The sequence below is a fragment of the Gossypium raimondii genome, chromosome 13, assembly GCF_025698545.1.
Source record: "Gossypium raimondii isolate GPD5lz chromosome 13, ASM2569854v1, whole genome shotgun sequence".
Lineage (NCBI taxonomy): Eukaryota > Viridiplantae > Streptophyta > Magnoliopsida > Malvales > Malvaceae > Gossypium > Gossypium raimondii.
The window spans coordinates 52,615,253-52,631,478 of record NC_068577.1 but is presented as its reverse complement, the minus strand read 5'-3'; the positions used below and the strand labels follow the sequence as shown (position 1 = coordinate 52,631,478).

The following is a 16,226-nucleotide window of genomic DNA, read 5'->3' as shown; positions in this document are numbered from 1 at the left end:
CTAGTAGCCAAAAATTTACATTTATTTCACATTTCAACCACTCAATTTACACATTTCAAAATTTAATCCTTAATAAGCATTTTTATCAAAAATCACTTAGGGCACGTTTGTTTGCAGGAAAACATTTTTTAGAAAATGTTTTCCTAATTTTCCAGTGTTTGTTTGACTGAAAACATTTTACATTTGGAAAATATTTTCTAAGACACGGGTAAAATGAATGGGTTTTAGGGGAAAATGTCTTACGGATTTCATTTCTGTAAGACATTTTCCTGTTCCTCCTTCATCTAAGTAAGGCTCCTTCTCCTTCTTCCGTTCTTCATTCCTTTTCCTTCTTCCATTCTCCATCTTCTCTTCCAGTAAAAGTCTGTCGCATATCTTCTCTTCTCAGCAGATTTATTTTACAAGTTTTTCTTTTCCCTTGTTATTCTCAAATCATCATCTATGTTCATTCTTGCAGTTTTTTACTAAATAGTTTCAAAAGTTACTCTACTATGACCTATTTTTATAGTTTTCACTTTGGGCAGTGGAGATATGGCATAACTAACTGTGTGAAACAAAAAAAAAAGAGGAAGAAATAATTTTGTTGGATTAATCAATTTTGGTTTTCCAAATTAGTGTTTAACGTATTGTTTTATCTTGTTTTGGAGGTTTGCCGCTTGCTTAGTATTTTGTGTTTTTATATTGCTGTATGGACCCATTGTTGATATTGACTTGAAGATCCCACCAAGGCCCCTTGGTTATGCATTTTTTGAGGTGAGTTTTAATATTTTGTGATTTGAGGCAAAGAATAATAGGAAATCAGTTTTTAGGTTTCAGTAATCTAACAATTGCATATTGCAGTTTGAGGATCCTCGTGATGCTGAAGATGCAATTCGTGGTCGAGATGGTTATAACTTTAATGGAAATCGTCTAAGGGTTTGTAGCTAATCTTGTTTAGCTCATATATATTAGTTTAAAGCTTTTTACTTGCCTGACAATGGTTATGATTCTTTAGTTTTAGGTTGAACTTGCTCATGGTGGGCGAAGACCTTCTTCATCTGTGGATCGTTATAGTAGTTACAGTGGTAGCAGTAGCCGTGGGCTTCCAGACGCTCTAACTATCGCGGTATGTATAGTTTTCCAAATCATCTTTGTAGTTTGGCAAACTGCTGTTGTGTTCAGTTAACCTCATAATCCCTTTATATGAAGTTTTGGTGACTGGTTTACCTTATTTTGCTTCATGGCAAGACCTAAAGGTGAGTGTTATAGCAATTGCTTTTTCTTTACTACTCAATTCCTTTTCTGTGCTTGTAATTTTTCCTTGATTGTTGCCTTTTCGCATGGCTTTGATCTACATAAGTGTATGTATATGGAAAACGATGATAAAATACTAATTATGAAATTAGTTGAACTTGTAACATGGTCTATGCATCAAGGTTTTTGAAATGCATAAAAGTGTGTTTTCTGTTTTAAATGATTTTTTGTTTTATGACCAGCATCACATGTGAAAAGCTGGGGATGTCTGTTTCTCTCAAGTGTTTCGTGATCGTGGAGGTTAGAATCCTTATCATGCTCCTTAACACATAAGGACTTCATTCCATAACTATAGGATGAAATAGCTTAGATTCCTCTAGGATTTATGTATTGCTTATCAACATGATACATAGCAAGTTTGCTCCTGCACATGATTTGCTTCTTGTTTACATTTATTTGACAGTTATCTTGAGGAAAAAATTATTTGACTTTTCTATTAATGTTATTGCATTTTCTTTGTTTGTTTATGGTGATTTAGCTTCCTATTGTAATCCATTCCTTGGTTTGTTTATGGTGAGCCACAGTTTCAGACTAGTCCATTTGTAATATTTTCTTGTCTACTTTTTTTTCATTTATTCTTCACATAGTTTCCTGAATTACACCTTTCTTTTTTTAATCAAGTATTTGGATTATCTTCTATAAAATAATTGGATTATGGAGTCTTATATTTTTTTATATCTATCCTAACGTGTAGAGGACTTGGATTAGAACTTAACCTTTAGGTATTTGGCTTTTAGATTTTTCCTTTATGAGGATGACTCCCAAATATATCTCTGTGGAAGAGTTCATTGATGGAATTGAATCTATCAATCCTTTTTCAACAGTTAATTCTGCCCATTTGCAAACATATTCAATCATTGTAACATGCTTACCCATCTCTGCTGGCTGGTTTATTTTATCTCAGCTGTATTTAGATAACTTGATTCCCTTAAATTAGAATAGGGTGTATTAGAATATAGGAAGTTGTTAATTAGTTATGAGTCTGGTAAGGTTGTTGTGAAGTTTAGACTAGTCAACAAAGTCTATAAATACTGTAAGTTGAGAATTCAGAAGGAAGCAATTTTGAATACAAGAGAAAGAAATTCATTTTATATCCTCTCTTTTATTTCTGTTTGGCTAGTTCTTTCATGGTATCAATCGCCATTTGATTCTGGATCTTGTCTATCATGGCTTCCGCTGATTTCGTAACTGGTGAGTTTAGCTCTGAAGTGTTCTCCGGCGATCGCGTCACGACCGGTCTTCCTCGGCATGAAGTGGTTAAGCTTGATGAAGGCACCTATATTCAATGGCGCAAACAGATGAAATTAATAGTGGATGGATATGGACTTACAGGATTCTTAGATGGCCCCGTTGTTCCACCGTCGCAGTTTATGCCTCTGCCCGATGGTTCGCGTGCTCCAAATCCGGCAGCACAGGTGTTCCTACAGCAAGATAGGCTTCTGACTTCGTGGCTATTATCAATTGTAAGTACATCTCTTCAATCGTCATTTGATGATGCATCCACGGCGTGTGATATGTGGAACATGGCGATCAATTTGTTTGCGACTGACACTGGTGCAAAGCAGTCACGCATTCGGCATGAGCTTCATTCTTTGAAGAAAGGTAACCTTTCCATTAAAGCTTATGTTGCTAAAATTAAAGATCTGTGTGCTATGTTAGATGCCTCTGGTTCTCGTCTCTCTGATGAAGAGAAGATTGAGGTGATGCTCGCGAGATTACCGTCAGAGTTTGAGGCGGTTATCTCCTCCGCTAGGCTGTCGACGGGTGTTCTGTCGTTACAACGTGTGGTCGATGCTCTAGTTGATTGTGAGAGCCGTCAAGCTCAGGTGTTGCAAGAGGTAAGTTTGAATGCAAATCTGGTTGAGGATGCGCCGTCGGTTGAAGGAGGAAATCGTGGCGGCCGTACGTCTGTTCGTGGCCGTGGCAGGACCTTCCGATCTCGCATTCAATGCCAGATCTGTAGTCGTTTTAGTCATGTAGCTCAGAAGTGCTACTATCGTTATCATAGAGAGTCGAATAATCAAGGAGATCCGTCGGGTGTTGAGAGAGCCGCATTTGGACCATGTGCGCAAGAAGAAGATGAGCAGTATGTGGCTCCTTATCCCAAAAGCCAAAGAACAATTTATGGATAAGGGAACTATGCAAGTCAAAATAGGAATGGTGGTCAAAATTGGAGTGCTAGCATGCAGAGTGAAAAATTAGCACGTGGGCCACAGGTGTCATATCCAAATGAGTATGGCCGGCCATATGGAAACCATTTTAAGCCAAATTTGCGTTAGTTTGGACATGATAATGGGCCTGGTTTTAATGGCGATGGGACTAATGGAAATGCCTCATTGAATTTTGTTGCTGGAAATGGATGGTGTGGGTTGCAAGGGTCGAATGTGGTAAATTCCACTCATGGGCCGAATATTGACCCAAATGCAAATGGGGTTCCGTCGTCTAATTTTGTTCAAGTTGATCAAAGTGATCCCGGCTCACCTGAACCGATTGGCGTTGATAGAGTTTTACGATTTACCAAACCGCATGCTCAGGTTTGTACTGGGTTCGAACCATGTATTGGGCTTCCTCGGCTAGGAGACTTACATGCATCTGATTATTCTGATCCTTCAGAATCTGGCTCTCATGTCAATACTGCTCAACTTGGGTTTGGTACTAGTAAAGATGACCCATACGTTCCAGTGCAAGGTGGCACCACAACTTGGTATCCTGACTCGGGAGCTAGTCATCATGTCTGTCGTGATGTGTCAGCTTTACGTGATGTCACGCCATATTCAGGTACATCATCTCTTTTAATGGGTGATGGTACTCCTGCGGTAATTTCGTCAATTGGTACTGCTATTTTACATACTCAATATAAGTCGTTGCGATTATCAAATGTCTTATGTGTGCCAAGTATACGGAAAAACCTCTTATCCGTCTCACAGTTTGCTCGTGATAATGGTGTGTTTTTTGAGTTTCATCCTAACCATTGTGTTATTAAGGATACGGTGACTTGGGAGACATTGCTGATGGGCCGCATTCATGATGGACTTTATCACTTTTCTGTGCCAGTGGGTTCTAATCCGTCTACGGTTGCTCCATTTGTTGCTCATTCGCAAGTTCCACATGTAGTTTCAAATAATAATGTGTTTGCTTTATGGCATAATCGTTTAGGCCACCCATCAACTTCTGTGGTCAAAACAGTTTTAAATAAATGTAATGTTGCTTCAAGTAAAAATAGTTTGGATGGTATATGTACTGCATGTCAAAAAGGCAGGTCACATAAGTTGCCCTTCTCCTCTTCGACTACTAGCTATCGTCCTTTTGAGTTGGTTGTGTCTGATCTTTGGGGTCCTGCACCTGTTGCATGTGGTGATAAAAGATATTATGTTTCGTTTATTGATATGTGTACTCGGTTTACTTGGGTTTATCTTTTACGTCAAAAAGCTCAAGCACTAGAATGCTTTACTCAGTTTCAACAGTTAATTAGGACACAGTTTGGCAAGTCTATTAAGCAGTTCCAGAGCGATTGGGGAGGCGAATACCGTGGTTTTACGTCTGTCTTAGAATCTCAAGGAATCATACATCGACTAACGTGTCCGTATACTTCAGAACAAAATGGAGTGGCTGAGCGTAAGCATCGCCACATTGTTGAAGTGGGTATTACATTGTTGGCTCACGCAAGTTTGCCTCTGGAATACTGGGGGTATGCGTTTTGCTGTGTAGTTCATCTTATAAATCGACTTCCTACTGTTGTACTTCAAGACAGTTCTCCGTTTAAGGCACTATATGGACATGATCCGACCTATGATCATCTTCGAGTGTTTGGCTGCTGTTGTTATCCTTACTTACGTCCGTTTGTAAGGAATAAATTGGACTTTCGGTCTCAGCCGTCTACATTGTTGGGATACAGTCCTCGTCACAAGGGGTATCAATGTCTTTTACCAGATGGTAAGGTTATAATATCAAGGCATGTGGTATTTGATGAACAGAGATTTTTGTTTGCTGAGACTATTCCAGACAAGTCTATGTTGACGACCACTCAGACTAGTTCGACTGCTGTTCCTCTCGTGTGGCCGTCTTATTCCTCAACTCTTGAGCATTGCATGATGACACAGTCTTTACAAGGGTTACAATCTCCGTCTGCTGATCCTGCATTAGGTGTTAATTTAAAGCAGTCTCAGTCTCGTGATTCTTCAGCTGATATCGAGACTGGGTCGGGTGATCTCCCAGTTCATGGTTCGTCAGCTAATGATGGGACTGAATTGAGTGATCCTCCAGCAGTGCATGGCTCGGGATCATCAAGTGATAATTCTCATTCTACTATGAGAATGTCTGTAGGTGTTTCATCGGCATCTGATAGTCAGATTAGTAGGCCACCTATGGGTAATACTCACCCAATGGTCACTCGAGCTAAAGCGGGGGTTTACAAGCCTAAGGTTTTAAATGTTGAAGCTGTTGAACCGACTACGATTGAAGAAGCTCTGGCTACTGTTGAGTGGCGAAATGCTGCGCAAGCTGAGTATGATGCTCTTATGCGTAATTCCACATGGGAGCTTGTTCCCACTCCATCTAATCGTAAGATCATTGGGTGCAAATGGTTGTTCAGAATCAAGAAGAATTTTGATGGTACTATTGCTCGACATAAGGCTCGTTTAGTCGCAAAAGGATGCTCCCAAGTTCCAGGCTGTGACTTTAAGGAAACGTTTAGTCCAGTGGTCAAACCGGCTACTATCAGAGTTATTTTCTCTATTGTTGTGTCTAAGGAGTGGTTGCTTCGGTAAGTTGATGTGAATAATGCGTTTCTAAATGGCGATCTGGACACTGAAGTTTTTATGTATCAACCTCCTGGTTATGTTCAATATGACTCACATGGTAGACCTTTGGTGTGTCGTCTGAAGAAAGCGTTGTATGGTCTTCGTCAGGCTCCTCGTGCCTGGTTTGAGAAGTTAAAAGGATTTCTACTCTCTGTGGGGTTTGTGGTATCAAAGTCTGATGCTTCTTTGTTTGTTCGAGTGGTATCAGCTTCAACATTGTTATACCTTGATGATATCATTATTACTGGTGATGTGCCTTCTGTTATAGAGTGGTTTGTTAAGTTGCTGAATAATAAGTTCTCACTTAAGGACATGGGTGATCTCCATTATTTTCTTGGGATAGAGGTTACTCGTTCTTCCTCCGGTTGTCTTCATCTATGTCAGAAGAAGTATATTCGTGATATTCTCATAAGGTGCTCGATGGAAAATGCGAAGAGTGTTCACACTCCGATGATTAGTTCCTCTATCTTAACTAGAGATGGTGGGGAACGTTTGGAGGATCCAACTGAATATAGGAGTCTTGCAGGAGCATTACAGTATGTTACTCTTACGCGGCCTGATGTTGCGTATGCTGTAAATCGAATATGTCAGTTTATGCATTGTCCCACTTCCATACATATGACCGCTCTGAAACGGATTTTGAGGTATCTAGGTGGAACGATTGATTTTGGGATTGTATTTCGTCCGTCTACCTGTTTGTCATTAGTTGGGTATGCTGATGCAAACTGGGGTTTAGATTTTGATGACCGGAGATCTACTACTGGATACTGTGTGTATTTTGGACATTCTCCTGTCTCGTGGTGTACGAAAAAACAGCAGGTTGTTGCTCGGTCTACTGCTGAGGCAGAATACCGAAGTCTTGCTGCAGTTACTAGTGAGGTTACGTGGCTTTTATCGTTACTTCAAGAGTTGCATGTTCAGTCTACTAGCATTCCTGATATTTGGTGTGATAGTTCTGGGGCGGTTGCAGTTGCTGCTAATCCTGTTCTTCATTCCAAGTTTAAGCATGTTGAGTTAGATTTATTTTTCGTTCGTGAAAAAGTAGCTAATGGTATTATTGCTGTTGGCGAGGTTCCAGCTTGTGATCAAGTTACTGATGTTCTTACTAAACCGCTTTCACTTTCGAATTTTACTCGATTTCGGAGTTTTCTACATGTGTTAACCGTGGAGAAGATGGATGAATATTAGAATATAGGAAGTTGTTAATTAGTTATGAGTCTGGTAAGGTTGTTGTGAAGTTTAGACTAGTCAACAAAGTCTATAAATACTGTAAGTTGAGAATTCAGAAGGAAGCAATTTTGAATACAAGAGAAAGAAATTCATTTTATATCCTCTCTTTTATTTCTGTTTGGCTAGTTCTTTCAGGGTGAAACTATGGAGATGAGTCCTGCGAGACTGGTTCCCTTGACGAAGCAATCGAACTAGTAAAGCAATGTGGGGGAACCGAAAGGGCAGAAGAGTTGGTAAAAGAGAAAGCTGATATTGCAATCAAGAGTCTCCAATGTTTTCCTCAAAGCGATTTTCGGTTAGGGCTTGAAGATATGGTGATGTTTAATCTAGTAAGGATTGATTAGTTTAACTAATCCAAAACAAGCAGCATAATACATGACAGATAAACATGGCATTAAGTGAAGCCTGTACCAATATAAAACAGCTTTCTTAGGATATTAATTGGTTCCTTGTCACTGGTTGTATATCCATACAAGGCTTTGAGCTTTGACTTGAGCTCCTAGTTTCAATGTCTTCAAATTATACATTTGTCTGAGAAAAAATAATTTCTCTGTTAAATTAAATTGATGAACAATAAATTTTTTGTGGTCATCAATATTAAGCTAATAAACTTCCATTGTGTATACAAGGGAAACCTATGTTATAGGGGTTTCTCTTTTTCTTCTTAAAGTATTTGTGTTTGACGTTTATCTGAAAAAGTGTGAATAGACTTTGGTTATTTTCAATTTATGACGGTTAATATTCTAGCTTGATAATTGAGTATTATTATATATTTAATTTGATTTATTTATAAATAAATAAATCATTACAATATATGTAAAACTATTAAAATATAAATTTATTAATATATATAAATTTATTAATATATGTAAAAGCAACTTTTCCAGAAAACATTTTTAGGAAATCTGCCAAACAACAGAAAATATTTTACACAGATTCATTCAAACACCAGAAAAGTAAATCATTTCCAGAAAAGTAAATCATTTTCCAGAAATCATTTTCTAGAAAATATTTTACTAGCAAAACAAACAAAGCCTTAATAAAACATGATAATCTAACATCAAATATTTATTTTTCATCATCAAACAACAAAATGCTTGAATATTCATCAATGGCATTTCACAAAATCATCATCAAACTTAAAAATTAAAGCACGGGCTAGTTAGAATACAAAGCAACGATCTCAAAAACGTAAAAATTATCAAAAATCGAACTCAAAACATATCTCAATCAAGACTCCAAAGTGCCGAATCCCTAAAGCTTCTTTCTTTTATTTGCTATTTTTGGCCAACAAAGATGAACATGCATGATTTTTATGTTTTCTTTTATTTATTACATATTAATATTCAATTTACTTATTTACCCTTAATGAATAAACATAGAAATTTTATAATGTATGTCCATTAATGTCCATTAACACTAAAAATGGTCTAATATCATCATAAGGACTTTTACTTGAATTAATCATAACAATTGAGCACTTTAAACAAATGGTAAGCAACTTTTGTATTTTACGCGATTAAATCCTTTTATCAAATTAACTAACCAATCGGTAAAATTAAATCATGAAATTTTCACACATACTGTAAATACCAAAAATAACTTTAAAATAATTTTATGACCTCGAATTTGTGGTTCCAAAATCACTGTTCCGACTTAGCTAAAACCGAGCTGTTACATGGAATGTTTGTGCTAAAGTGATGAGATTTATATGTTTGAATTGGCACAGAAATGTCATGGTTTAACATGATGAATTGCAAGGTTGAATAGGGGCTAAGTTGTTTAGGTTAGTATTTTGTTGGGATGCCAATTAAAATATTTGAAATTTACATGTTTGAATTGTGGTTTGAAGGATGAATGATTTGTAGTAATCTTGGTATAGTTTGAATTTGCTTTTATGCATGTTTGATGTCTGTTTGAAGTACAATTCGAATTGGTAGTTGGTTTGCGCATGAAAAAGTATTTAAATGCTTCATTTTTTTTTGTCATTGGACAAGAAGTATCGATACTTATAGTTAAAGTACCAGTACTTTACCAAATGAATAGTATTTTTAAATAAATAGAATATCAATTTAGTATCGATACTTATTTTTTCAAGGAACAATACTTTCTAAAGGTATCGATAAAATTGGCAGAATGCCAAAATGGTATCGATACATTGTTTTAGTATTGATACCTACCATAAAAAGTATTGGTACTTTTCCTTTTGTACCGGTACCTTTCTAAAAACTTTAAAATGTTTACAGTTTGGTCCTTATTCATGTTTGGGTCAAATTTAGAACTTTCGTAAGCTCGATTGTGTTTCAATTTTACTTGATTAACGTGTGGTGCATGCATCTATATTAATAATTGATGATTGAATGAATTTCTATTGAGTTTTGAATATGAATTATTTTGGTAAAAGAAGTAGTATCATATAACTTAGGTCCGAAGACCGAACCGAGTGAAGGGTGATACATTATTAATGTCACATGTTTATTTATGAACTTTAGCTTCAGTGGCATCAAACCATTTGAATGTTTGACCCATGTATTTTAACCAAAAAAACATTAATAATTAATTAAAAAAATTTAAATACTAAAATCAAATATAACTAATACAAAAAAACCCTCAAATATTAAATTAAAAAATTTAGTTACCAAAATAAATAATATTAATGGTATGATTGCTTTGAATTTATGTATATTATAATTATTAAGTTTGATTTGAGGTAAAATATATTTTTGAAATTTTGTCTAAATTCCACGCCGACTTAATAAATAAATAATTCAAAGAATATAAATAGTAATATTCATTATAATTTGATGAAATGAGTGAGGGGGACACTCTAGACTCCAAATGGAATGCATCGGACATGACATGGGCAGCTTTGTTATGTTGTTGTCCAAATGGCATAATAATTTATTAGTCCTTCCAACTTTAAAAATATATATTATTATAGTTTTTATTTAATTTTTGTTTTTAGTCTTTAAATTTGTGTTTTCTGTCAAATTACCTTAAAATGAATAAAAATTAAGATTTTTTTTAAATTTGTTGACATGGTATATACATGAATTGCCATGTGGGTGACATCTCACCATTTTATTAATTTTAAAAATTTTAAAAATATTAAACAAAATATAAAAATTATTTTTAAAATTAAAATCATTAAAATTACATAAAAAGTTTTATTAATATTTTTAAATTTTAAAAAATTAATTAAACGCTGGCATGCATTCACCAGGCAATCCATGTGTATATTACGTCAATAAAGTCAATAAAATTGACTTTTCCATCCATTTGAAGTTGATTTTACAAAAAAATATATATATAAATTCAAAAATTAAAAGTCATGAAAAATTAAATGAAGAACCCTAGGTGAGAAAAAAGAAGCCATGTGTCTTCAAAGTTGTCTTCACATTAACCACAACTCTCCAAAACTTTAATTGAGAAAAAAATACACGTGTTAAATGTTTAAGATCAAACTTTTACGATTCATTAATGTATCTTCTTTTAATATGCAATAATAAATTTATCGATGAATATTTAGTTAATAATCATATAATATAATTATTAATTAACATAATCATTTAAACCCTACCATATTTTTTACAAATTTAAACCTTAACCTAAAAATTATACATTTAAGTAGAGCGTAATAACTTTAACTATTGATAGTTAATCGTGTTTTAAATGCCATATGTCACATTAATGATTGTGTCACGTGCGTTTATAAATATATTTTTAAATTCTTTTAAAATTACTAAAAGGTTATTAAAACTATAAAATGGTCAATTACATAATTAGTCACTTAATTACTAGCATGTTTTTGTTTTAGTCACCAAACAACAAAATTTTCAATTTTGTCACTAATGTTTTTGATTGATTTAATTTTAGTCACTATCCATTAAATTGTTAACAGAAATGATACATGTGATTTTTTTTAATTGGTATAATAACATATTTAGTTCTTAATACTTGCACATTCTATCAAATTCTAAAATTCTAAATAATTCAACAAATTTAATCCTTCATATTTACAAATTCTATCAATTTAATCTTCAAATAAATCTTCACTATTAGGGTGGGTTTGAATGGGCGATAGGATACGATGCGTTTAGCTTATTTTTGTCTCACACTATAATATATAATCTCGCCGCCACCGTTATTTTTACATTAACTGCAACTAACCACCCATCCAAACTCGCGTATATCGTTCTCACTCATTCACTCTTACATAGTTTAAAAACCCTTTTAATTCTGAAAGGATATTTTAGTTATATGCTAAGAAGATCTTCTTCAATTATCTTTGTTGTTTCAGGTACTTGAGAGAAAAAAAAAACATATATTTAAGTGAAAACCAGACAATAGAAAAAACAAGAAAAATGGGTGTTTTGGATCATGTTTTAGATCTATTTGACTGTTCTTATAGCAGTTTCAAGCTCAAGAAGCATAAGCATTTGCAGGTACATAAAGCTATAGATTAAAAACAAATTCAAATGCTTTGGAACTCCGATATGAACCTCACATTCAAAAGCAAATTGACAGTGACACCCCCAACAGTATGAAAACAAATTTTATAGTGTGACTGTCAGCAATCAACAATAAGTTTCAGAGACCTTATTGAATCCTTGGAAGATCAGACCTTTTCTCCCCTCAAATTGCAACGCTTTCAATAAAACATGAACCAGATACAGTGTCAAAAGCTCCAAATTTCTTTCTTTTTTGAACAATACAAAACCAGTTAGTTTCTGGACCTATTTGCTGCAGCAAGTTCAATGTTGATGATGAAAGTAGTCCTGCCAGCTTCCCTTAAATACTGGATATCACCAGTCATGAGTTTCACCAATTTTCGACTGATTAGCAAACTGATACCTTCCTCTGTTGCATCTCCATCAGTTTCAAACATTTGGTTCAGCAATGCTTCAGGTATTCCACCTCCTACATGTGTTATCCTGACCCAATATATACACACAAATAGAATCCCTTTACTTTTTGGCTAAAGGAAACAAGGTGCTTAAATTGGAGTGCAGACATATTCTCTTCTTTTATTTTATTCTATAAATATAGGACATAGTTGAAAGAATGCAGTACCTGAGGTTCAAACGTGCAAGATGAACGGACCGTCCTAGTTGATCCTTGGTTAAGCTAGCTACAACACTAAGTTGGCCTCCCTTTGGTGCAAAATTAACTGATACCAACAAGAAATCAGCTAAGACTTGTTGAAGTCTAACGCCATCTCCATACAAGGTCTCCTCCATGACTTCTTCTGCTGTCTCATTCAGTATTCGGATGCCTTTCCCAGTGCTCTTCATCATCACTTGACTGATAGAAGCAATCAGTACATCATTCAAGGTGAATTCAATCATTTCAAGATCCAAGTAACTGTTAAGAATTCAGAAAACAGAAACGTCAGGTCATGATATTGAACACGTATAGTTAAAAGAAAAAATGAAGAGTTGGAGTAAGATAAGTTTTGGCACCCATCAATGATGCTGCTAAGGTCTGAATCATCAAGTATCTTGCTAAGCTGGCGCTGGCACATGGAACTAGTTTGAAGAAGGCGTTTTTGTTCAGGTCTCAACTCTGTGTCTTCCATCATTTTCCTAGAAAAAATAATTCCAGACAGGGGGTTACGTATCTGAGTTTTCAAATAAGCTAAAGCTTTCAATCTTTTCATGGCGGTTTGTTCTGATAATTTCTGGATATGAAGTGCCTGTTGCAGTTCATGGCTTGGAAGCTGCAAGAAACAGAACACACCACTCACAGCACCACCTTCCATGTCAAACTTCTTGTTCACGCATAACAAGCATTCAACATACTTCCCACTGCGAGCAAAGAAACCGAAAGGAACCTTCTCAGGTTCATTACCAGTCACTGCATTGTTAAGAACAACACCAAGGTTGACAAAGGATTCTTGGTTCTTCAGACGACAGCATGCAGTGTTGGTTCCGAAAACCTCCCCCAACAGCATTTTATCCACCACTTCATGTCGGTTCCAACCGGTTAACTTTGTCATTGCCGGATTCCACTCAGAACACCACCCAAATTCATCCATGCCAAATATTGGAGGGATCAGTGGGTTTGGATTGTGTACTATTGCTCTGTAATCCCCTTCGATCTTGGTGAATTTGTCCATGACAATCTTCTGAGCTGTTACATCTTGTGCCACAAAACATACCCCCACAACACTTTCTTGGAGATCCCTGTTTACACAAGCATTGACAACTAAACTAATGGGACCAGCCTCAGTCCTTGACCCATGAGTTTTGATCTCAAACTGGATGTTCTTCTCTTCTTTGCCTGGTCAGGAATAAGTATATTAGTGAGATAATATGCAATAGCACTCGTAACTATGTTGGAATATGTGTTGGACATTGATACTTTAGGGAAACTAAATAGTTTGAGGAGCGTTATAGAGTAGATAATGCTAAATAAGCTATGAAGTAGTGGAATATTACATACCCTGCAGTGCCATGAACAACATTTTCTGGACTGTTTCAGATGAAGAATCTTCAACAAGTGTGAGAAAATGCTTTCCAATTGCATTATCAACAGAAAGGCCAGTCAACTCTGCAATTTTCATATTCCAACCATTAACCAGGCCATCGACATCAACTGCCAGAATTGGCACGGTAGCCGTTTCAATCAAACGAACCATCTCACTTGTCACTGCCTCCAGCTCTTGCATCCCTTCTAGTCTGAGGTCACCGAGCTTCGAATGTATGGCATTGGTGTTTGTATCCGTAGTCTCAACGTCTTTGAACGCATTCCTTAGAATAAGCTGCAAAGAATGGATGGCATCCATTTCATAGTCCTTCCATGGCAAACTCCTTGTCTTGACAACTTCAAGGAAAGCCTTGAATGATGACCTCGGGTGCATCTTTCGATCATCATCCTTCACACCAGGTTCATGCTTTGCACCACCCCATCGAATTTCGGCTGCCGTAGGGGACCGAAACCAGAAAAGCATGTCTTTGTGGGTTATCCTCACCGCTGCCATTCCACATACTACATCACCAAGAGCCAGAGCCCCTGGAAACCCCGCATCATACAAGCTATCAGTGCTCAGACCAGTGGAATCCATATGATATTCTGAAAGCCACAACGCTATCTCATTCAGTTGGAAATCACTTGGAGTTGCACCTAGTTTCCAAATCTTATTCTTGTATAATAAGGCAGCTCCATCACATTTCACCAAATCCATTATATTTGGACTCTGTGATACAATCCCCACTGGTGCATCCCTCATAAGCATATCACACAAAAGGGTCTGTGTTCGCAGGATGTTCTTCTCGACGATTTGACTTTCAAGCTCCAACTCTTTATTGGCATGGACAGCGAAAACTTGAGCTAGAAACTCACAGGCATACCTGAGGGGAAATGGAACAAACCTAGGAGTGGTGTTATGGCATACTACCAGACCCCATAGTCTCTTTCTCTTTTGTTGTGGCTGCTCGGAGTTAGTCCCATCACCTTCTTCATCTCCATCATTGACGATGACAGCCATAACCAGAGAAGCAATGGAATTCATGTTTTCCATGTACTGTAAATGGCAGCTATGGGGAGCCCTCAGGGTTGAACCACACAAGGTTAGGTCCATAGGAAGCTTATCATCTTGAAATACTTGCACATGTTTTGCTCGACAATCAACGATCATACGGACTTTATTCTTCATAAACAAAAATCGAGCAGCTTGGGGAATATCAGTGGCTGGATAATGCAAACCTAAATAAGGCTCCAAACCTGGCTTTGTTATCTCAGATACCACTTCCCCATGATCATCATCATGGAATTTATATGTCATCACTCTGTCATAACCAGTGAGTTCAAAAACCTCCTGCACCATTGTATCACAAAGCCTTTCCATGCTCCCACTAGGCAGTGACTGCAACCGTGTGATCGCCTTTGCTGCAAGCTTGTATGATTGCAAGGCTCCAGCTGCAGTCATGGGAACTTCAGAGGGCTTGACAGGCTCAAAATCAATGATCAAGCCCCCAGTTACCCGATGGATTATCGCATAAAAGGGTTTCCCAGAAGTCTTGCAATGAACCAAGATTGGATTCAAAAGAGAAACCTCCCCAATTCCTAAGGCCTTTAGCAATGCAGATGAACTAGGGGCGGTGAAAATGGTTCTTATGTCGGTTCCAATGCCGAGAACCGGATGGTCCCCAACACTTGGGACAGCATGGCTAACCATGGTCAACATCTCAGGGGCATTCTCACTGTACGCTATGACCTTGTAAGTTTTCTCATCTAAAGCTAACAAGCACCCAAAGGGCTGGATAAACTTGCCTTTCTGAATGTTATGGAGATACGCCGTGGTAACATTGTCCGACCTTGGTTGCTGATCTCCAATTACACGCACTGTACTCGAATAATCAAACGAGCTGCCTGACTCCTCGAAATCTGCATGAAGTTTTGCATCTACAGTGGTTTGAGCAATAATCCGAGCACTATGTCTGGATCTTCCTGAGTTGTTTGATGAATGGCTATGCCTTGATGATGACATTTCCACCTGTCACTCAATGAAAACAAGGTTCCATTCAATGGCATAGAAACAGAGGAAGCAAAAAAAATCCGATGCCATGTACAAAAAAACTAACTTCAACTAATTACTAGAACAATCAAGTTTCATAAACTGGATGTGATTGTGTCCATGATGAACAAGTATTGACATGGTTGCATCTGTCAGTGGTTGTGTTCATGAACAGTATTAAATAACAACAAATTTATCAACAAAAACAACTCTATTTGAATTTAACAAAGGGACTAACCTTTTATCAATAAGAACAGAGGAAAAGGAAAGGGAAACTGCTATCTGTGATGAAAGAGGAGAAGAGCAGGTTTTCCAAAACAGCTTGGAAATGGAAATGAGTGTCCCCCAAATCCAGAATCCATGGCCAATCCCATTATAGAAGAAAA

General features: G+C 36.7%; 1 protein-coding gene and 1 pseudogene across 1 annotated transcript; one reads left to right on the top strand and one right to left on the bottom strand.

The window, feature by feature from the left end:
- The first annotated feature begins 217 nt into the window (after window positions 1-217).
- On the top strand, window positions 218-1,538 carry LOC105782639 (serine/arginine-rich splicing factor SR30-like; annotated as a pseudogene).
- Window positions 1,539-11,760: 10,222 nt separating this feature from the next.
- LOC105782636 (phytochrome A) lies at window positions 11,761-16,226 on the bottom strand. The gene is made up of 5 exons (XM_012607501.2): window positions 16,079-16,226; window positions 13,767-15,819; window positions 12,785-13,604; window positions 12,396-12,686; window positions 11,761-12,256 (listed from the first exon to the last, which is right to left on the bottom strand). Exons 2-5 carry the CDS (start codon window positions 15,811-15,813, stop codon window positions 12,046-12,048), a joined length of 3,369 nt encoding a protein of 1,122 aa, XP_012462955.1. The 5' UTR covers window positions 15,814-15,819; window positions 16,079-16,226; the 3' UTR covers window positions 11,761-12,045.